Raw genomic sequence first — 16460 nt, forward strand, 5'->3', positions numbered from 1 at the left:
TTTTAAAGAAGTGATTGCCGTTATAACGGTTATAGTTTATAATGAGGATTTTTGTTTACCCTCTGTTGTGTTTAATCTAAACCTTATATATTAAGAAGATAGAGGGAATCTATACAGACTTAGTGATCACCAATTCTAGATCAACAAAACCGAGATATGTTTCAAGAATTCTCCAGTTATAATACCCCCCTTAGTCCAGGGTATATAGACATCTGTCAGTCTGCCCCACTTACTTTTGGCTTCCAGACTAATTTTTCAAATAAGTTGAAATTTTAACAGAATGGTTTTAACCACTTACCAGGGTAAGACAGGCTGAGTATGTTTTTTGTCTGGCCTGCTACCTTTATGAGAGACTAAAGGTATTTGGGCAACAGCTTAATTTAAACTTTTTGTATGTATGAAGCTTTATATTCAGAAGGTAGAAGACTTGGATGATTTATAGCTTGTATGCAAATACCTTATGTTACGAAGTTTCCGTCTGTCATATGTCCATTATCCTTGACCTCATGTTCCTGGTTAAGGGACTCTGATAAAAAAAAAGATTTTTTGTGATGTTAATTCCTCATTAATTATGAGTAATAGAAGTAAAGAATTTGGTAAATGAGTTCCTTGCAATGTCTACATGTCCACCAGACAAAACTCACCTGACCTCGACCTCATTTTAATCAAATACTATCAACAGTATGTCAACTTTAGGTGGTGAATAGAATGATTGTAAGGGTACATGTCAGTCGTGCAAGTTTCATCTGACCTTGAATTCATTTTCATGGTCCATTGATGAATGTTAAGTTTTAGAGTGATGGTGTGATTTTCAAATACGATAAGCAGAAGGGTGGACTATATTGGGTGTAGTGAATGATTGTAAGGTGTACATGTCTGTATGGCAGGTCTCGTCTGGTGTTGACCGCATTTTCTTGGTCAATTGGTCAATGTTCAGATTTTGTGTTTTGGTCAGTTTTTTAAATTCTTAAAGCAGTAGGTTAACTGTACTTGGTCTATGTAATGATTGGAAGATGTACATGTGTATGTGGTAGGTTTCATCTGACCTTGACCTTATTGTCATGGTCCATTGGTTAATTTTAAGTTTTTGGAATGAGGGTTATTGGGTGACAGAAAATCATTAATACATCTAAAAGTGAATTAAATTATTTTTTCGGAAGATGACTTTTTTATGTCTGATAATATTCTGTATGAATTCTGCTTCATACAGGTCAATTTCATGGAGCACATAATTAGTACCCGTCGGAAAACTAATTGTCTTTTGAAGTGTCAATCCACTTCACACAACAATTGTGTTGTCGATAATATGGTTTAGAAACTGTGAAATAATTGACCACACTTTCATGCAATTTTAATTTCAAAATAAATGAATCCTTTAGAAAACATACATTTGCAATTCCTCTGCTGACATCCAAACTGAAGTAGTCTTTATATACAGTCATTTATCGCGTATAAAACTATTTACAATAACACATACTACCGGTATGTCAGGTTTCAGTGGTAAATGTACTTTTGTTTACCAGTGTTACCAGACTCATCTAGTGACAAATTCTGATCTGTTGATTGTAAGACATATCTGAACTCAATCGTCTTTTTTTCGAGAGTAAACATCGTACTCGACTCTGTAGTACCTTCATCTGCTTTATATATCAATCTAGATATAATTATTATTATAAGTGTCTTTATAATCCCATCTTTCCATTCAAACAGTAACGTCTGTCTAATATTTTGATCCTTTGTCATTTGAATCAATATCGTATTTTCTTGTCAGTCCCATATTGTCTGGTAAGTAGCTGCACCACGCCTAGTGTCACTATTTAGATCTACAGATAATTCCACGTACATATCATGATCTGGTGGTTGTTTATCAGTCTCCGATTGCACAGGCGACGGGATACTAGACGATTCGTCTGTAAAAAAGAAACGCGTGTTAACAGTATTGTATAAATATGCCACGGTGTGTGTGTCTTACGATTATTTTCAAATTGGTAATTATAACAAATCTGCACATTAAAGCAACCAAGAGATGCACTTTTAAAAATTGCATAACTATATCTCGTTTGATGACTCGCATGCGTAAAAAGGCACAACAGTAAACGTGTCAAAAACAAACAAACTGTCCAACTGCCTTCACCCAAGCCTATTGTTTAGTTCAACTTTCTTTTGTGTAAATGCAAATTGTCAATATTTACTAGCGTATAACGCATTAAAAAACTTCGAATGCAACAGCATTTCTTAATTTTTTTCCAATAAATAAAATAATATAATTTAAATGTTCAAAATTCAAAAACCACGTTGTCCTATGCTGTTTTTTAATATTAAAAATAAAAGATGGTAACAGAAAGGAATTCATGTTCACACCTTTGAACCCCTTCCATAAATTTTCGGGTATGTAGGCTTACCCACCGCTCATACGTTTACATTATCGGTAACTCTGAAAAGAGGAACCAGTCTTTAAAAACAGAAAAGACAAAAAGATAAGTGACCTTGCACCTGGAAAAAGAAAAAAATATTGCACAAATGTCGGAAAGAGAAAAGCGGACCACGAAAAGACGATGGAGACAACAAAGACAAAACCTGTAAGAAAAAAATATAAAAATTAGATAAATGCTGATTGTGTTTATTGGACACAGATAATGCATCCACTTGCATATAACGTTAGAAAGGGACATAACTCTAAAACAGTAAAAATGAGGCCACAGAAATCCGAGCTTGACATGTTCTACCTAGTAATAACCGTTGAGTATAAGCTTCATAACATTTGGATGAGACGAACTAAAGTTAGAGAATGGAAACTAATTTTTGGGACGTACGTACGTACCGATAATGGTAACACATAATGCCACTCTGGTGACCGTGGGGATATAAAAACACCCCAAGAACAAAACGAGACAACATATTTCAGAGTTCCACAAAGAGATAAGGCTACCTAATGGTAGGAAGACACTTACAATCAATGTTCTTCAGAAAAAAGTTAAGAAAGAGTAAATTAAAAGTGAAAGTGCATACAACAATGCTAGGGGAAGAATGCACACCAAGAAAAAAAGACAAGACATCTGAACAACAATAAGTCGTACTCCTCTATTTCATCATACAATGTTAGCTCAGATGAAAAGAGACAGAATGGAAGGACAAAAATACATGGTTTCACTTTTAAGTTGACAGTTTCTTCAAGCTAATAACCAGAGCATTCAAGACATTAGGTTCGTATTTTAGAAAGAAGATCAGAAATAACAAAGGCTCCTTCACCACTCGTTTACAGACAAAAGTAGTGATGTGCTTGCAAAGAAATGATGTTTCAAGATTAATATCAGTGTCGATTGTTACTCGTAACAGGGTGATAAACGATAGAGGTTGTAGTCGGATGCAGTGAAAAATCTTAATCACAAGTATATTGCAGAAAATGAGCACAACAAAATCAGTTATCCCGTGTTGTGTCGCCTGCGGCCCTTTTGGATTGTTGCATCATCAGAAAAAGATAGAACCAGGTGCTCCGCAGGGCGCAGCTTTATACGACCGCAGAGGTCGAACCCTGAACAGTTGGGGCAAGTATGGACAAAACATTCAAGCGTGATACAGCTCTGAATTTGGATTGTGATCAAATTTTTGACATTACATGGTTTTTTTTTACACAAAACAAATGTCAAGATTTTACAAATCAATTAAAAATTTCTTCTTCAAACTTTTTAAATCTAAAATTAAATAGTTGACACAGCATAGGTTTCTGACACAGAATGAATGTGGTTTAATGAACTTAAAAAGTTTTTTTTGCCTTTGAGCAATTCACTATGCTGTTGAATATTAATCCTCTCAAAAAAATGTTTGAAGAAATTTTCTTGTTATTTATGAAATCTGAAATGACAAAAATTAAACCCCCCCTCCTTTTTTTCACATCCCCGTTTCCCTTTTTCCAAAACTGATATCAATTCAAATTTCTAATGGAGTTTGCAACAATAACTACTCTTTTAAATACATCATAAAATATTAAAATGTAAAATAAAGTGCTTGTTATCACTGAATGGTAAAGATTGGTTGGTAGTAAAAGTGAATATACATTGTTTATTGTATAAAACAATAAAAAAAACTTCATCAGCAACATTTTATATTGGCAAATTTCCAATGAAGTTATTTACATAAAGTTATTGGCAAATAAAAATAGAAAATGACATCATAGTCATGTCTGGCAAATGTCCAACATACATTATCTAAAAACATTTTAGATAAGATAAGGAAAAAAAGCTTCATCAGCAACATTTTATATTGGCAAATTTCCAATGAAGTTATTTACATAAAGTTATTGGCAAATGAAAATATAATGACATCATAGTCATGTCTGGCAAATTTCCAACATATATTATCAACTACTATTCTATACAAAGAAAGATAACTCCAATTGAAAATTAATTGCTATTGCACAATATTGTGCAATTAGATATTTCTTGCTATTGTGCAATACTGTGCAATTGAAAATTTCTTGCTATTGCACAATACTTGATATGGAATCCTGATTTGGACCAACTTGAAAACTGGGCCCATAATCAAAAATCAAGGTACATATTTAGATAAAGCATATCAAATAAGCCCAAGAATTTAATTTTTGTTAAAATCAAACTTAGTTTAATTTTGGACCCTTTGGACCTTAATGTAGACCAATTTGAAAACTGGACCAAAAATTAAGAATCTACATACACAGTTAGATTTTGCATATCAAAGAACCCATTTATTCAATTTTTGATGAAATCAAACAAAGTTTAATTTTGGACCCCCATTTGGACCAACTTGAAAACTAGGCCAATAATTAAAAATCTAAGTACATTTTTAAATTCAGCATATCAAAGAACTCCAAGGATTCAATTTTTGTTAAAATCAAACTAAGTTTAATTTTGGACCCTTTGGACCTTAATGTAGACCAATTTGAAAACGGGACCAAAAATTAAGAATCTACATACATAGTTAGATTCGGCATATCAAAGAACCCCAATTATTCAATTTTTGATGAAATCACACAAAGTTCAATTTTGGACCCTTTGGGCCCCTTATTCCTAAACTGTTAGGACCAAAAACTCCCAAAATCAAACCCAACCTTCCTTTTATGGTCATAAACCTTGTGTTTAAATTTCATAGATTTCTATTTACTTATACTAACGTTATGGTGCGAAAACCAAGAAAAATGCTTATTTGGGTCCCTTTTTGGCCCCTAATTCCTAAACTGTTGGGACCTAAACTCCCAAAATCAATACCAACCTTCCTTTTGTAGTCATTAACATTGTGTTTAAATTTCATTGATTTCTATTTACTTTAACTAAAGTTATTGTGCGAAAACCAAGAATAATGCTAATTTGGGCCCTTTTTTGGCCCCTAATTCCTAAACTGTTGAAACCAAAACTCCCAAAATCAATCCCAACCGTTCTTTTGTGGTCATAAACCTTGTGTCAAAATTTCATAGATTTCTATTAACTTAAACTAAAGTTATAGTGCGAAAACCAAGAAAATGCTTATTTGGGCCCTTTTTGGCCCCTAATTCCTAAAATATTGGGACCAAAACTCCCAAAATCAATACCAATCTTCCTTTTGTGGTCATAAACCTTGTGTTAAAATTTCATAGATTTCCATTCACTTTTACTAAAGTTAGAGTGCGAAAACTAAAAGTATTCGGACGCAGGACGACGACGACGACGACGACGACGACGACGACGCCGACGACGACGCCGACGCCAACGTGATAGCAATATACGACGAAAATTTTTTCAAATTTTGCGGTCGTATAAAAATGAAGAATCTACATACACAGTTAGATTTGGTATATCAAAGAACCCCATTTATTCAATTTTTGATGAAATCAAACAAAGTTTAATTTTGGACCCCGATTTGGACCAACTTGAAAACTGGGCCAATAATCAAGAATCTAAGTACATTTTTAGATTCAGCATATCAAAGAACCTAACTGATTCATTTTTTGTCAAAATCAAACTAAGTTTAATTTTGGACCCTTTGGACCTTAATGTAGACCAATTTGAAAACGGGACCAAAAGTTAAGAATCTACATACACAGTCATGACAGTTAGATTCGGCATATCAAAGAACCCCAATTATTCAATTTTGATGAAATCAAACAAAGTTTAATTTTGGACCCTTTGGGCCCCTTATTCTGTTGGGACCAAAACTCCCAAAATCAATACCAACCTTCCTTTTATGGTCATAAACCTTGTGTTTAAATTTCATTGATTTCTATTTACTTATACTAACGTTATGGTGCGAAAACCAAGAAAAATGCTTATTTGGGTCCCTTTTTGGCCCCTCATTCCTAAACTGTTGGGACCTAAACTCCCAAAATCAATACCAACCTTCCTTTTGTAGTCATTAACATTGTGTTTAAATTTCATTGATTTCTATTTACTTAAACTAAAGTTATTGTGCGAAAACCAAGAATAATGCTTATTTGGGCCCTTTTTTGGCCCCTAATTCCTAAACTGTTGAAACCAAAACTCCCAAAATCAATCCCAACCGTTCTTTTGTGGTCATAAACCTTGTGTCAAAATTTCATAGATTTCTATTAACTTAAACTAAAGTTATAGTGCGAAAACCAAGAAAATGCTTATTTGGGCCCTTTTTGGCCCCTAATTCCGAAAATGTTGGGACCAAAACTCCCAAAATCAATACCAATCTTCCTTTTGTGGTCATAAACCTTGTGTTAAAATTTCATAGATTTCCATTCACTTTTACTAAAGTTAGAGTGCGAAAACTAAAAGTATTCGGACGCAGGACGACGACGACGACGACGACGACGACGACGACGCCGACGCCAACGTGATAGCAATATACGACGAAAAATTTTTCAAATTTTGCGGTCGTATAAAAACATGCCTTTGCAAACTATGTGAAAATAGAAGATATTTCTCAAATAGCCCAACAGCAACAAATATAATAGACAACAATTTGCCAGACCTTTTTTTGTACAATTATTGTGTGTATTGTATGTGCAAGCAATGCTGCAATCAGAAGAAACTAGATTACAAGAGTTGAAGACGATAACAGAAAACATAATGGTTACATGGCACCAGTTGATATTTGTGATATAGAGCATTCAAGACAGGAGAAGAGAAAGAGATCACACTTTTAAAGAAATAGCAGAAAAGGGAAGTTTAATGGCAGCTTTACATGACATTGTAAATACATTAAATCATAAAGCACTTCAATATTCAAAACCTGTTTGAGTATAATAAACAATTCAAACAAGAATCGAATGATAATGAGAGCATGATTCATATTGACTTTGTCAAAAACTATTTAGGCAAACTTAATTGATGAAAAAATTCTCAGCCCCAAATAACCTTACATACAATCTAATTAAAATATAGATCTCTGATTACGTTATACTACATATATATGTAGTATAACTTTGATTACGTTATACAACATATATAACGGACAGCCTAAAAAAAGGCAGACACGAGACCAAGGATATATAAGGTGCAGCAAAAATTTAAAGAAGTTTTAGACAAATTAGGAACCAATGTCACCCTTTATTTAACTGATCAAAAATAACTCAAACAATTGATGGACCAGTATAATGAATACTTTAAGAAGATATCAGCAATACCAAATACCAGGCAAAACCATCAAATTTAAACTACAACTTTCTCCACTATCTTATTCAGACGTTAGCTACATCTGAGGCTTTAAGGAGGTACCACTACGTAAAGGCCATGAATTCAAAGAAAGAACATTGAATGATGTGAAAACTTCACTCGGAAATAAAAATACCTCAAAAACAAAGCACCACAGGTTAATGAAACTAAACTTTATTATCAAACAGAAGAACTAGAAAAGATGTTACAAGTAGCGGTATAGGCGAGCAAGAAACTGACAAGGACAAAAAAAAACCGATGCTGTATAGAAGTAATTGAAGTTGACATGGAAACATTTACAGTATGCAGTATACCACATTCCAAAGAAAGCAATCAAAACCATTACTTAAAGGTCGTTGAAAAGCTATGTCATTGTAACGACTTCAAAGAGTTCAAAGATCAATGAATGTGAACCAATATTGAAGATGTTCAAGGAAAATAACGTTCTATACTTGAATGTAAGTCGACTGATGATCAATCTGCGACGGATTTCCGACAACATCCTTTCAACAATAGCCATATTTCCAACTGTTGTAAAAGAGAGGCGAAAGATACCAGAGGAATATCCAAACTTTTAAGTCAAAAATAAACTGACAACGACATGGCTTAAAAAAGAAGACCAACAGACAAATAATAAAAAAAACCACTACAACATAGAAAACTAAAAACTGAGAAACACGAACCCCACTTAAACTGGGGATGATCGCTGGTGCTCCAGAGAGGTAAGAAAATCCTGCTCCACAAATGTTGTCGTGTATGGTGACGACAGTCAGGCTATTGAAATGAGAATCAAATTATTTTATAACTGGACTAGATCTCGAAAGAAGACTATTATATTAGAGAAACCAATTTGAAGTTCAGATGAGCAGATAATAAAAGAACATATCAGCAGGAGGCAATGCGCATTTCCACATCCAATAAGTACATGGACATTTGGAAGAATTATGGACTGGTTTGTATTGAAAAAATATTTTCCTGCTATCCGAAACGCATATACCGAAATGTATGAGAAGACGTGTACAACCAAGAACCTTACCGATAGCGAAAAGTTCAGTCTTTATCATTTGGAGTAGAACATGATTAGATATGACAGAAACTCATTGGGTCCCGCATCACTTTTTGCTCATTCTACCAGTTGATAAGGACTTTACTGAACCAGTGGTTGAGAGTGATAATGACGGCACACATCTAACCAATAAAGTCATAAATCGGTCAAAGCGATGACATCTATGACATGCAGTTTGATTTACAGAAAACTTACTGCACTGCAAATTACTCCGAGCATTTTGTAACTTAAGCAACGGCAAAGAACTAGAATTCGATTATAATGTCTAATTTTCTTCCTTTGAGAATTCCTTTAACATATAATTTTAATGGTTTAAAGGGCACTTTTTGTATACTTAAACAAATTTAGCCCAATTGAAGAACTGCATATTTACTAGATGGTAAACCCTTTAAATTCATCTCACTCCAGACTGCGCCATCATAGAAATAATATTTTAGTGTTGACAATTGCGCATATTCACACACTTTCTACAGTTCGATTATATATATTCAATACTCTCAAGTCCATGTGACACAATACTCTCATGCCCAGGTGCTGTGCAGTTTTGGTGACCATTGAGGGAAAATATTTTATCCATTTAGTTTTAACTGTTATAACATTAGACATTTGAATGACCCAGTTAAGAGTCTCAGCTTACGTGTGACAGTTCTTTTATTATAAAAGTGACCAATTGATTAGTTGCTTTAATTTTCTATTGTCTGTAACGAAACATCATCATCATCTATGTTGTAACTGGAAGTGACTTTGTGATGCCATAACAAACAAATATTGTCGTCGGTCAAATGTTACTTACGTGGCCTATGCTCGTGATGAGTTACACCTTCGAGATCAACGTATTCATTTGGAACAACTCCATAACGAACTGACAGATTAGTTGGTGTTCTCAAATGGTTTTGTGCCGCTACATTATTATTCTGGTACGACAAATTGACTGGATCTGTTGTATTTCTTCTCTGGCGTCGACTTCTGTGACACCAAAACACACCAACTATACCCAAGATAACCAATAACAGTGTTACAAAAGTATACAAAATGACTGAATTTACATTTGGATCTGAAATATATGGAAAGTAATCGTAATTATATTATAAATCCCATTAGTCATGAATTCATAATGTCTTAGTAAAAATAAGTATCAAAACACATAATTATTAATTTACTTTCTAGCTTTTTCGTCTGTTCTATCAATTGCACTGGAATATTCTGCCATTGTTCCCGATATAAGGAATACAAAAATATAGTGTTGTTATTTACACATTCAATCAAATATTAGGCTGAGGAGATTTGCTTTTTTGACAAATCAATATGTTTTAATGGCATATTTTCCCAATTTCTGTATTGTACCTTCGATATTCGTTCACCTAGATACATCAAATTACCTGAAACTCGAAAATCATTACATTTTCTAAAAAAAATCAACATGGGCTTGCCCTACATTAGATGTAACAGTATCCGTCCATACCCATTTTAATCAAATTAAGTCGCCTCGCAGGACTCCTTATTTTTTGGAGAATTAAGTATTCACCCCAAGAACCGCTTTGGCCACAACATATAAATTTCAAGTTTATTTACAATTTACATAGTGTGTATATGTTAAGTATGTTTAAAAGAACATATGTTCCCATAGTTTAGGACTTAATTCCTTACAGGTTGAAAAATTCAGGCAAAGTTCAGATTTATATGAAGTGTCCTATATTTTGACTTTAGTTGAGCCTTAAAAATATGTAAAAAATCATATTCTATTAAAGTTTACATTTTCCAAGGAATGTTAAATACTAGTTAATAAATAGTAAGAAATATACTATCTGATGACAGCTTCATCTCGTCTGGTCGATAAGCTGTTATCCATACTTTTATCGAAGAGTCAACTACGTCATGTATTTTAAAGTTGACAATTTGTTTTTGCAATGATACAATGTGAATATATTTTCCGCAATATCTTTTCTTCTCATCCACTTCTCTTAAACAGTTATATTCCTGCAACAAAATACAATAGCAAAAAGATATATGAGTAGTAGTAACGATATTTTCATTGCACTCATAAACATATAATTCAAACTTATGATAATATTCTATATATAACAATTATAAGAGAAGAGAGAGCAAATGTTCCGTGTTGAACCTATTTTATCTATCAAAGGTGCAATGGAAATAACTAAAAGAAACTTGCTTGTCGAACTTTAAAACAATAGTTTAGAGAAATGATTGAAGCCTTTCAGAGCAAATGCAATGAAATTTTCATTTTAATTAATATTTCCAAGTTGCATAGCACTTTTAAATTATTGATCGGCACTGATTATCGAATTCTTAAAAAGACATTGCCGATATAAATCAATTATATAAGTTTCATTAAAATTTGGTAAGATGAGAGCGCTTACGATACAATTTTCCATATAATAAATGTTTCAACGGGGCAACATTCTTTTATAAATAATTGACCGGTACTAGTTTTGGATTTTTGAAATTGTTTACTTTTACAGATTGCTACTTCGATTGAAAGTTGCACTCATACCACATCTTCTTATATCTGTTTTAGGATTTGGCATTAAGTGTCACAGATCACAACCAATACAAAGTATATCCATTGGTCACCTTCCATGAACAATGCGACTATCGACACTAAATGAGCAGAAACTTCTTACCTTTCCGGACCACATATTTAGATCAAATTCTTGTGTGGTTCGACCATGTTGCTGAATGATTAGTGTTCTGTGTAGTGCGTTATGGACCGTTGATTTTCTGTTGGCCATGATGTTTAAGGTTTATATTCTACAAGCTACCAAAACTAAACCAACCTTAATCTTAGAACGAACAGTGAAAGAGAGATGAAAGTTTCCAGAGAGACAGTCAAACTCATAAGTCGAAAATAAACTGACAACACCAAGGATAAAAAAGAAAACAAATAGACAAACAATAGTACACACAAAACAACATTAAACCAGATGCTCCGAATGGCACAGCTTTATACGACCGCAGAGGTTGAACCCTGAACTGTTGGGGCAAGTATGGACACAACATTCAAGCTGGATTCAGCTCTAAATTTGGATTGTGATTAATTAGTTGACACAGTTTAGGTTTCTGACACAGAATGAATGTGGTCTAATGAACTTTATTTTTTTGTGCCTTTGAGCAATTCACTATGCTGTTGAATATTAATCCTCTCAAAAAAATGTTTGAAGAAATTTTCTTTTTATTTATGAAATCTGAAATGAGAAAAATTGAACTACTCATTTAAATACATCATAAAATATTAAAATGTCAAAAAAGGGCTTGTTATCACTGAATGGTAAAGATTGTTTTAATTTATCAGTTGGTAGTAAAAGTGAATATACATTGTTTATTGTATAAAACAATGATTTAAGTTGATGCAACTACTATTCTGGACACAGAAAGATAACTCCAATTGAAAGTTTCTTGCTATTGCGCAATATTGTGCCATTAGATATTTCTTGCTATTGCGCAATACTGTACAATTGAAAATACTTGCTATTGCACAATACAGTGCAATTGAAGATTTCTTGCTATTGCGCAATACTGTGTAATTGAAAATTTCTTGCTATTGCACAATACTGTGCAATTGAAGATTTCTTGCTATTGCTGAATACTGTGCAATTGAAAACTTCTTGCTATTGCACAATACTAAATATAATAATTTTGGATCCTGATTTGGACCAACTTGAAAACTGGGCCCATAATAAAAAATCTAAGTACATGTTTAGATTCAGCATATCAAAGAAGCCCAAGAATTCAATTTTTGTTAAAATCAAACTTAGTTTAATTTTGGACCCTTTGAACTTTAATATAGACCAATTTGAAAACGGGACCAAAAATTAAGAGTCTACATGCACAGTTAGATTCGGCATATCAATTTTTTTGATGAAATCAAACAAAGGTAAATTTTGAACCCTTTGGGACCCATATTCCCAAACTGTTGGGACCAAAACTCAATCCCAACCTTCCTTTTATGGTCATAAACCTTGTGTTTAAATTTCATAGATTTCTATTTACTTATACTAAAGTTATGGTGCGAAACCAAGAAAAATGCTTATTTGGGCCCCTTTTTGGCCCTTAATTCCTAAACTGTTGGGACCTCAACTCCCAAAATCAATCCCAACCTTCCCTTTGTGGTCATTAACCTTGTGTTTAAATTTCATTGATTTCTATTTACTTATACTAAAGTTATTGTGCGAAAACCAAGAATAATGCTTATTTGGGCCCCTTTTTGGCCCTTAATTCCTAAACTGTTGGGACCTCAACTCCCAAAATCAATCCCAACCTTCCCTTTGTGGTCATTAACCTTGTGTTTAAATTTCATTGATTTCTATTTACTTATACTAAAGTTATTGTGCGAAAACCAAGAATAATGCTTATTTGGGCCCTTTTTTTGCCCCTAATTCCTAAACTGTTGGAACCAAAACTCCCAAAATCGATCCCAACCTTTCTTTTGTGGTCATAAACCTTGTGTCAAAATTTCATAGATTTCTATTTACTTAAACTAAAGTTATAGTGCGAAAACCAAGAAAATGCTTATTTGGGCCCTTTTTGGCACCTAATTCCTTAACTGTTTGGACCAAAACTCATAAAATCAATCCCAACCTTCCTTTTGTGGTTATTAACCTTGTGTTAAAATTTCATAGATTTCTATAAAGTATTTACTTATACTAAAATTATAGTGCAAAAACCAAATGTCTTCGGACGACGACGACGACGACGCAGACGACGACGCAAACGTGATACCAATATACGACAAAAAACTTTTAATTTTTGCGGTCGTATAAAAACTATATACTTTGTCTAAATAACATGTATTCCGTATCTCCATCAATAAGTATGTTTAAAGAAGAAAACATACCTTAAAACCGGTACCGTTATATCCACCACGATAATCTATCCGTAATATTATTTGACCTCCACATTGTAGCTCAATGACCTGTGCACACACTATGTCGATTGAATTACTGCCGGTGAATGGCAAAAGACAACTGTCATGTTTTCCAAAGCAATATTTATTTGTACATTCTACTTGGTATGTTGTATCAAGGTTCACGTATCGTAATTTTCCACATCCCGAGTCGAAAAAATCTGAAAACATCGAATATCTTGTATATTAAACAAGTGATAGATTATGGAACGACCAATTAACTTCAAGGGATGGGTTAAATTTTTGATAACTATTGTTCTAAAAAAATATTCTGATCCCCAATTTGATGAAAACAAATACTCAGATCAACCAAGTGCATGACAAACAAAATATTCTGATGGAGATTTCCCTATACATAAACATAATCTAATTGATAGCGTTTAAAAAAACTAAATAAATGTGTATGCGCCTTGTGCCTCAGGCTAAGACACCCCCCTTAAATCGCATTCAGATTATAAAAAAACTTCATTTGTACAGGTTAAAGCATTAAAAAGTAACACATTTTTCAGAAACTTATAATAACTTACCATAGTGCATTTTCTTTAGATTTCCTAACAATAAAGAAGAGTATGATAAATGACTTCAGCAAAATAATAAGTAAATGTAGTACTAAAAAAAATGTGTACATGTCCCCAGAAACACATATTATCATACATGATATAATCATATCTCATTTCATTAGCAGTTATTAGTGTCATATCGAGTGAAAATTAGATATCGCTTGTGGTTAACTCCAGTTATTAAATTTCAATATAACAATAAACAAACCGGTGTTCATTTCAACAAAAATAATTTTCAAATTAAACAAGCATTCTGTAAGTATTGCATGGCAATACATAGTTTCCTACCTGTTAAAAATTCATGCATTTGGCACAATATTGCATCTTGATCTATATAGCTTGTCATTGTAAAAAGTATATAACAAATATCAAGTAAATATCTTCAAACATGACGAAAACAAGCATTTTGTCAGTTGTTGAAAAATACTTAGACAGAAAAAAAGTTGTTATGTTATAGACGTATGACCCTATCACACGTTTGCAACAGTTGTTGACATATTTTTTTGTTTTTATAGTGATAAAGATTATGACACAATGTTGACGACTGTATCCAAATTTTGATAGTTGCACCTATTATGTTTTTTTTTCTCCGACTCTGTTGTCACTAACTAATACTGGCATTTCATGGCACTGGGATAGAAGTAAGAGTTTTAGCTAACAATAAAACTTGGTCGAATCCACCTTTTTCAACATAAGGAAATACCTTCACCAAGTCCGGAATATGACAGTTGTTTCCAATTCGTTTGATGTGTTTGAATTTTAATGTTTATAGAATGAGGAAACACCAAAAGTTACCACGAAAAGGAAACGAAGGAAAACTGATAAGCGACCATGTAAATATGTATAAAGTGATAATTAAAGACGCAAGATTTACCTCTTAAATTTAGTTGACATATTTATGATTTTACTGACGATCATTGTAATTCATTACGTTTTACATACCATTATTGCTGTCTGCTTTCTGGTTGAATACAAGTGAAACAACCACCAATATCAACATGTATGAATCCATCAAAAGGAACTTCATTAAGTGTGTATGGATGAAAAACGTACGACATAATTTTAGAACTTCATACCACATTCCTAAAAGAATACCAAAACAAATAGAACAAATTTACATAATATACTAACAGTGGCAATCATTATTTCAAATAACTTATACATGTTATACATGCAATACAAATTTACATAAAAAAATATCCCCCGCTTCCTCATAACATCTGAACTACTATTATTTGTTTTGCCTGATCGTCAAATATTCGTACGGTGCAATTTCTGTCAAATCTACAATGAAAGGTCTATGACGGACAATTTTTTATTCTTAGACTACAAGATGTGCACGTTTTTGCATATTCTGCCTTCTAAATAATTATAAGTGAAACGCACGTTTAAATATCTTATTAATAACATTTATAATATTTTTTTTATTTAAAGAGGGCAAACACGTTTGGTTAATTATAAATTGCTCTTTTTCTTAGAAATTCCGACGAAAAGGATTAAAATGAGTGAAACCAAAATGTTTGTCTATCAAACAATTGTTAATAATCAAACCAATTGATGTATTTTTTTTAAAAGACATCATCATTTAAATGCAATCATGCATGCTTTTAAGGGGAATGTAGAGAGCTAAACTTTGATATTTCAAAATATAGTTTGAAAATCCTGTATTTTCTTGATTATTATTTAAAGAAATAAAGGACTATTTATAAATATTAAGCTAGCCCCAAAAAACTTTATACATGATTAGTTTTCAAATATTTCTCTTATACAAATTTTCTAATTTGTATTCTTATACAAATTAGAAAATTTGTATTCTAGGCTCATTCAACTGCATCGTGCATTGACTAAAAAAGTGAAGAATAATCATGATCTAGACACTGAAAATCGCAAACGTCATTTGTGCTGGTTTGACGTAGAAAACCCTTTCTTTCAAAATGATTTGGCTACAATTATAGCGGTAATTGCCTACATTTCAGCGGTGATGGCTTCTGAGTTACCAATCTAACGTTCAAAAGTAGCCAATCACCGGTATGCTGTACTTAATTACCGCTGCGGTAAACGAAACCAGATGCTCCGCAGGGCGCAGCTTTATACGACCGCAGAGGTTGAACCCTGAACGGTTGGGGCAAGTATGGACACAACATTTAAGCTGGATTCAGCTCTAAATTTGGATTGTTATTAAATAGTTGACACAGCATAGGTTTCTGACACAGAATGAATGTGGTCTAATGAACTTAAAATTTTTGTTTTGCCTTTGAGCAATTCACTATGCTGTTGAATATTAG

The 16460-nt window shown here is 33.0% G+C and overlaps 1 protein-coding gene across 1 annotated transcript; it reads right to left on the reverse strand.

Moving 5' to 3' along the window:
* Positions 1 to 1334: 1334 nt before the first annotated feature.
* Positions 1335 to 15254, reverse strand: LOC143082878 (uncharacterized). The gene is made up of 6 exons (XM_076258850.1): positions 15118 to 15254; positions 14143 to 14166; positions 13547 to 13776; positions 10497 to 10671; positions 9488 to 9748; positions 1335 to 1910 (listed from the first exon to the last, which is right to left on the reverse strand). Exons 1-6 carry the CDS (start codon positions 15200 to 15202, stop codon positions 1768 to 1770), a joined length of 918 nt encoding a protein of 305 aa, XP_076114965.1. The 5' UTR covers positions 15203 to 15254; the 3' UTR covers positions 1335 to 1767.
* Positions 15255 to 16460: the final 1206 nt, after the last annotated feature.

The sequence above is a fragment of the Mytilus galloprovincialis genome, chromosome 7, assembly GCF_965363235.1.
Source record: "Mytilus galloprovincialis chromosome 7, xbMytGall1.hap1.1, whole genome shotgun sequence".
Lineage (NCBI taxonomy): Eukaryota > Metazoa > Mollusca > Bivalvia > Mytilida > Mytilidae > Mytilus > Mytilus galloprovincialis.

Excerpts from the sequence above, each read along its gene's own strand:
- LOC143082878 (XM_076258850.1), bottom strand. The coding sequence starts at position 15,202 with ATGAAGTTCCTTTTGATGGATTCATACATGTTGATATTGGTGGTTGTT. Across the intron at positions 13,777-14,142 it reads TCTAAAGAAAATGCACTATG|ATTTTTTCGACTCGGGATGT; the intron begins GTAAGTTATTAT and ends CGATGTTTTCAG. Across the intron at positions 10,672-13,546 it reads ATAACGGTACCGGTTTTAAG|GAATATAACTGTTTAAGAGA; the intron begins GTATGTTTTCTT and ends ATTTTGTTGCAG.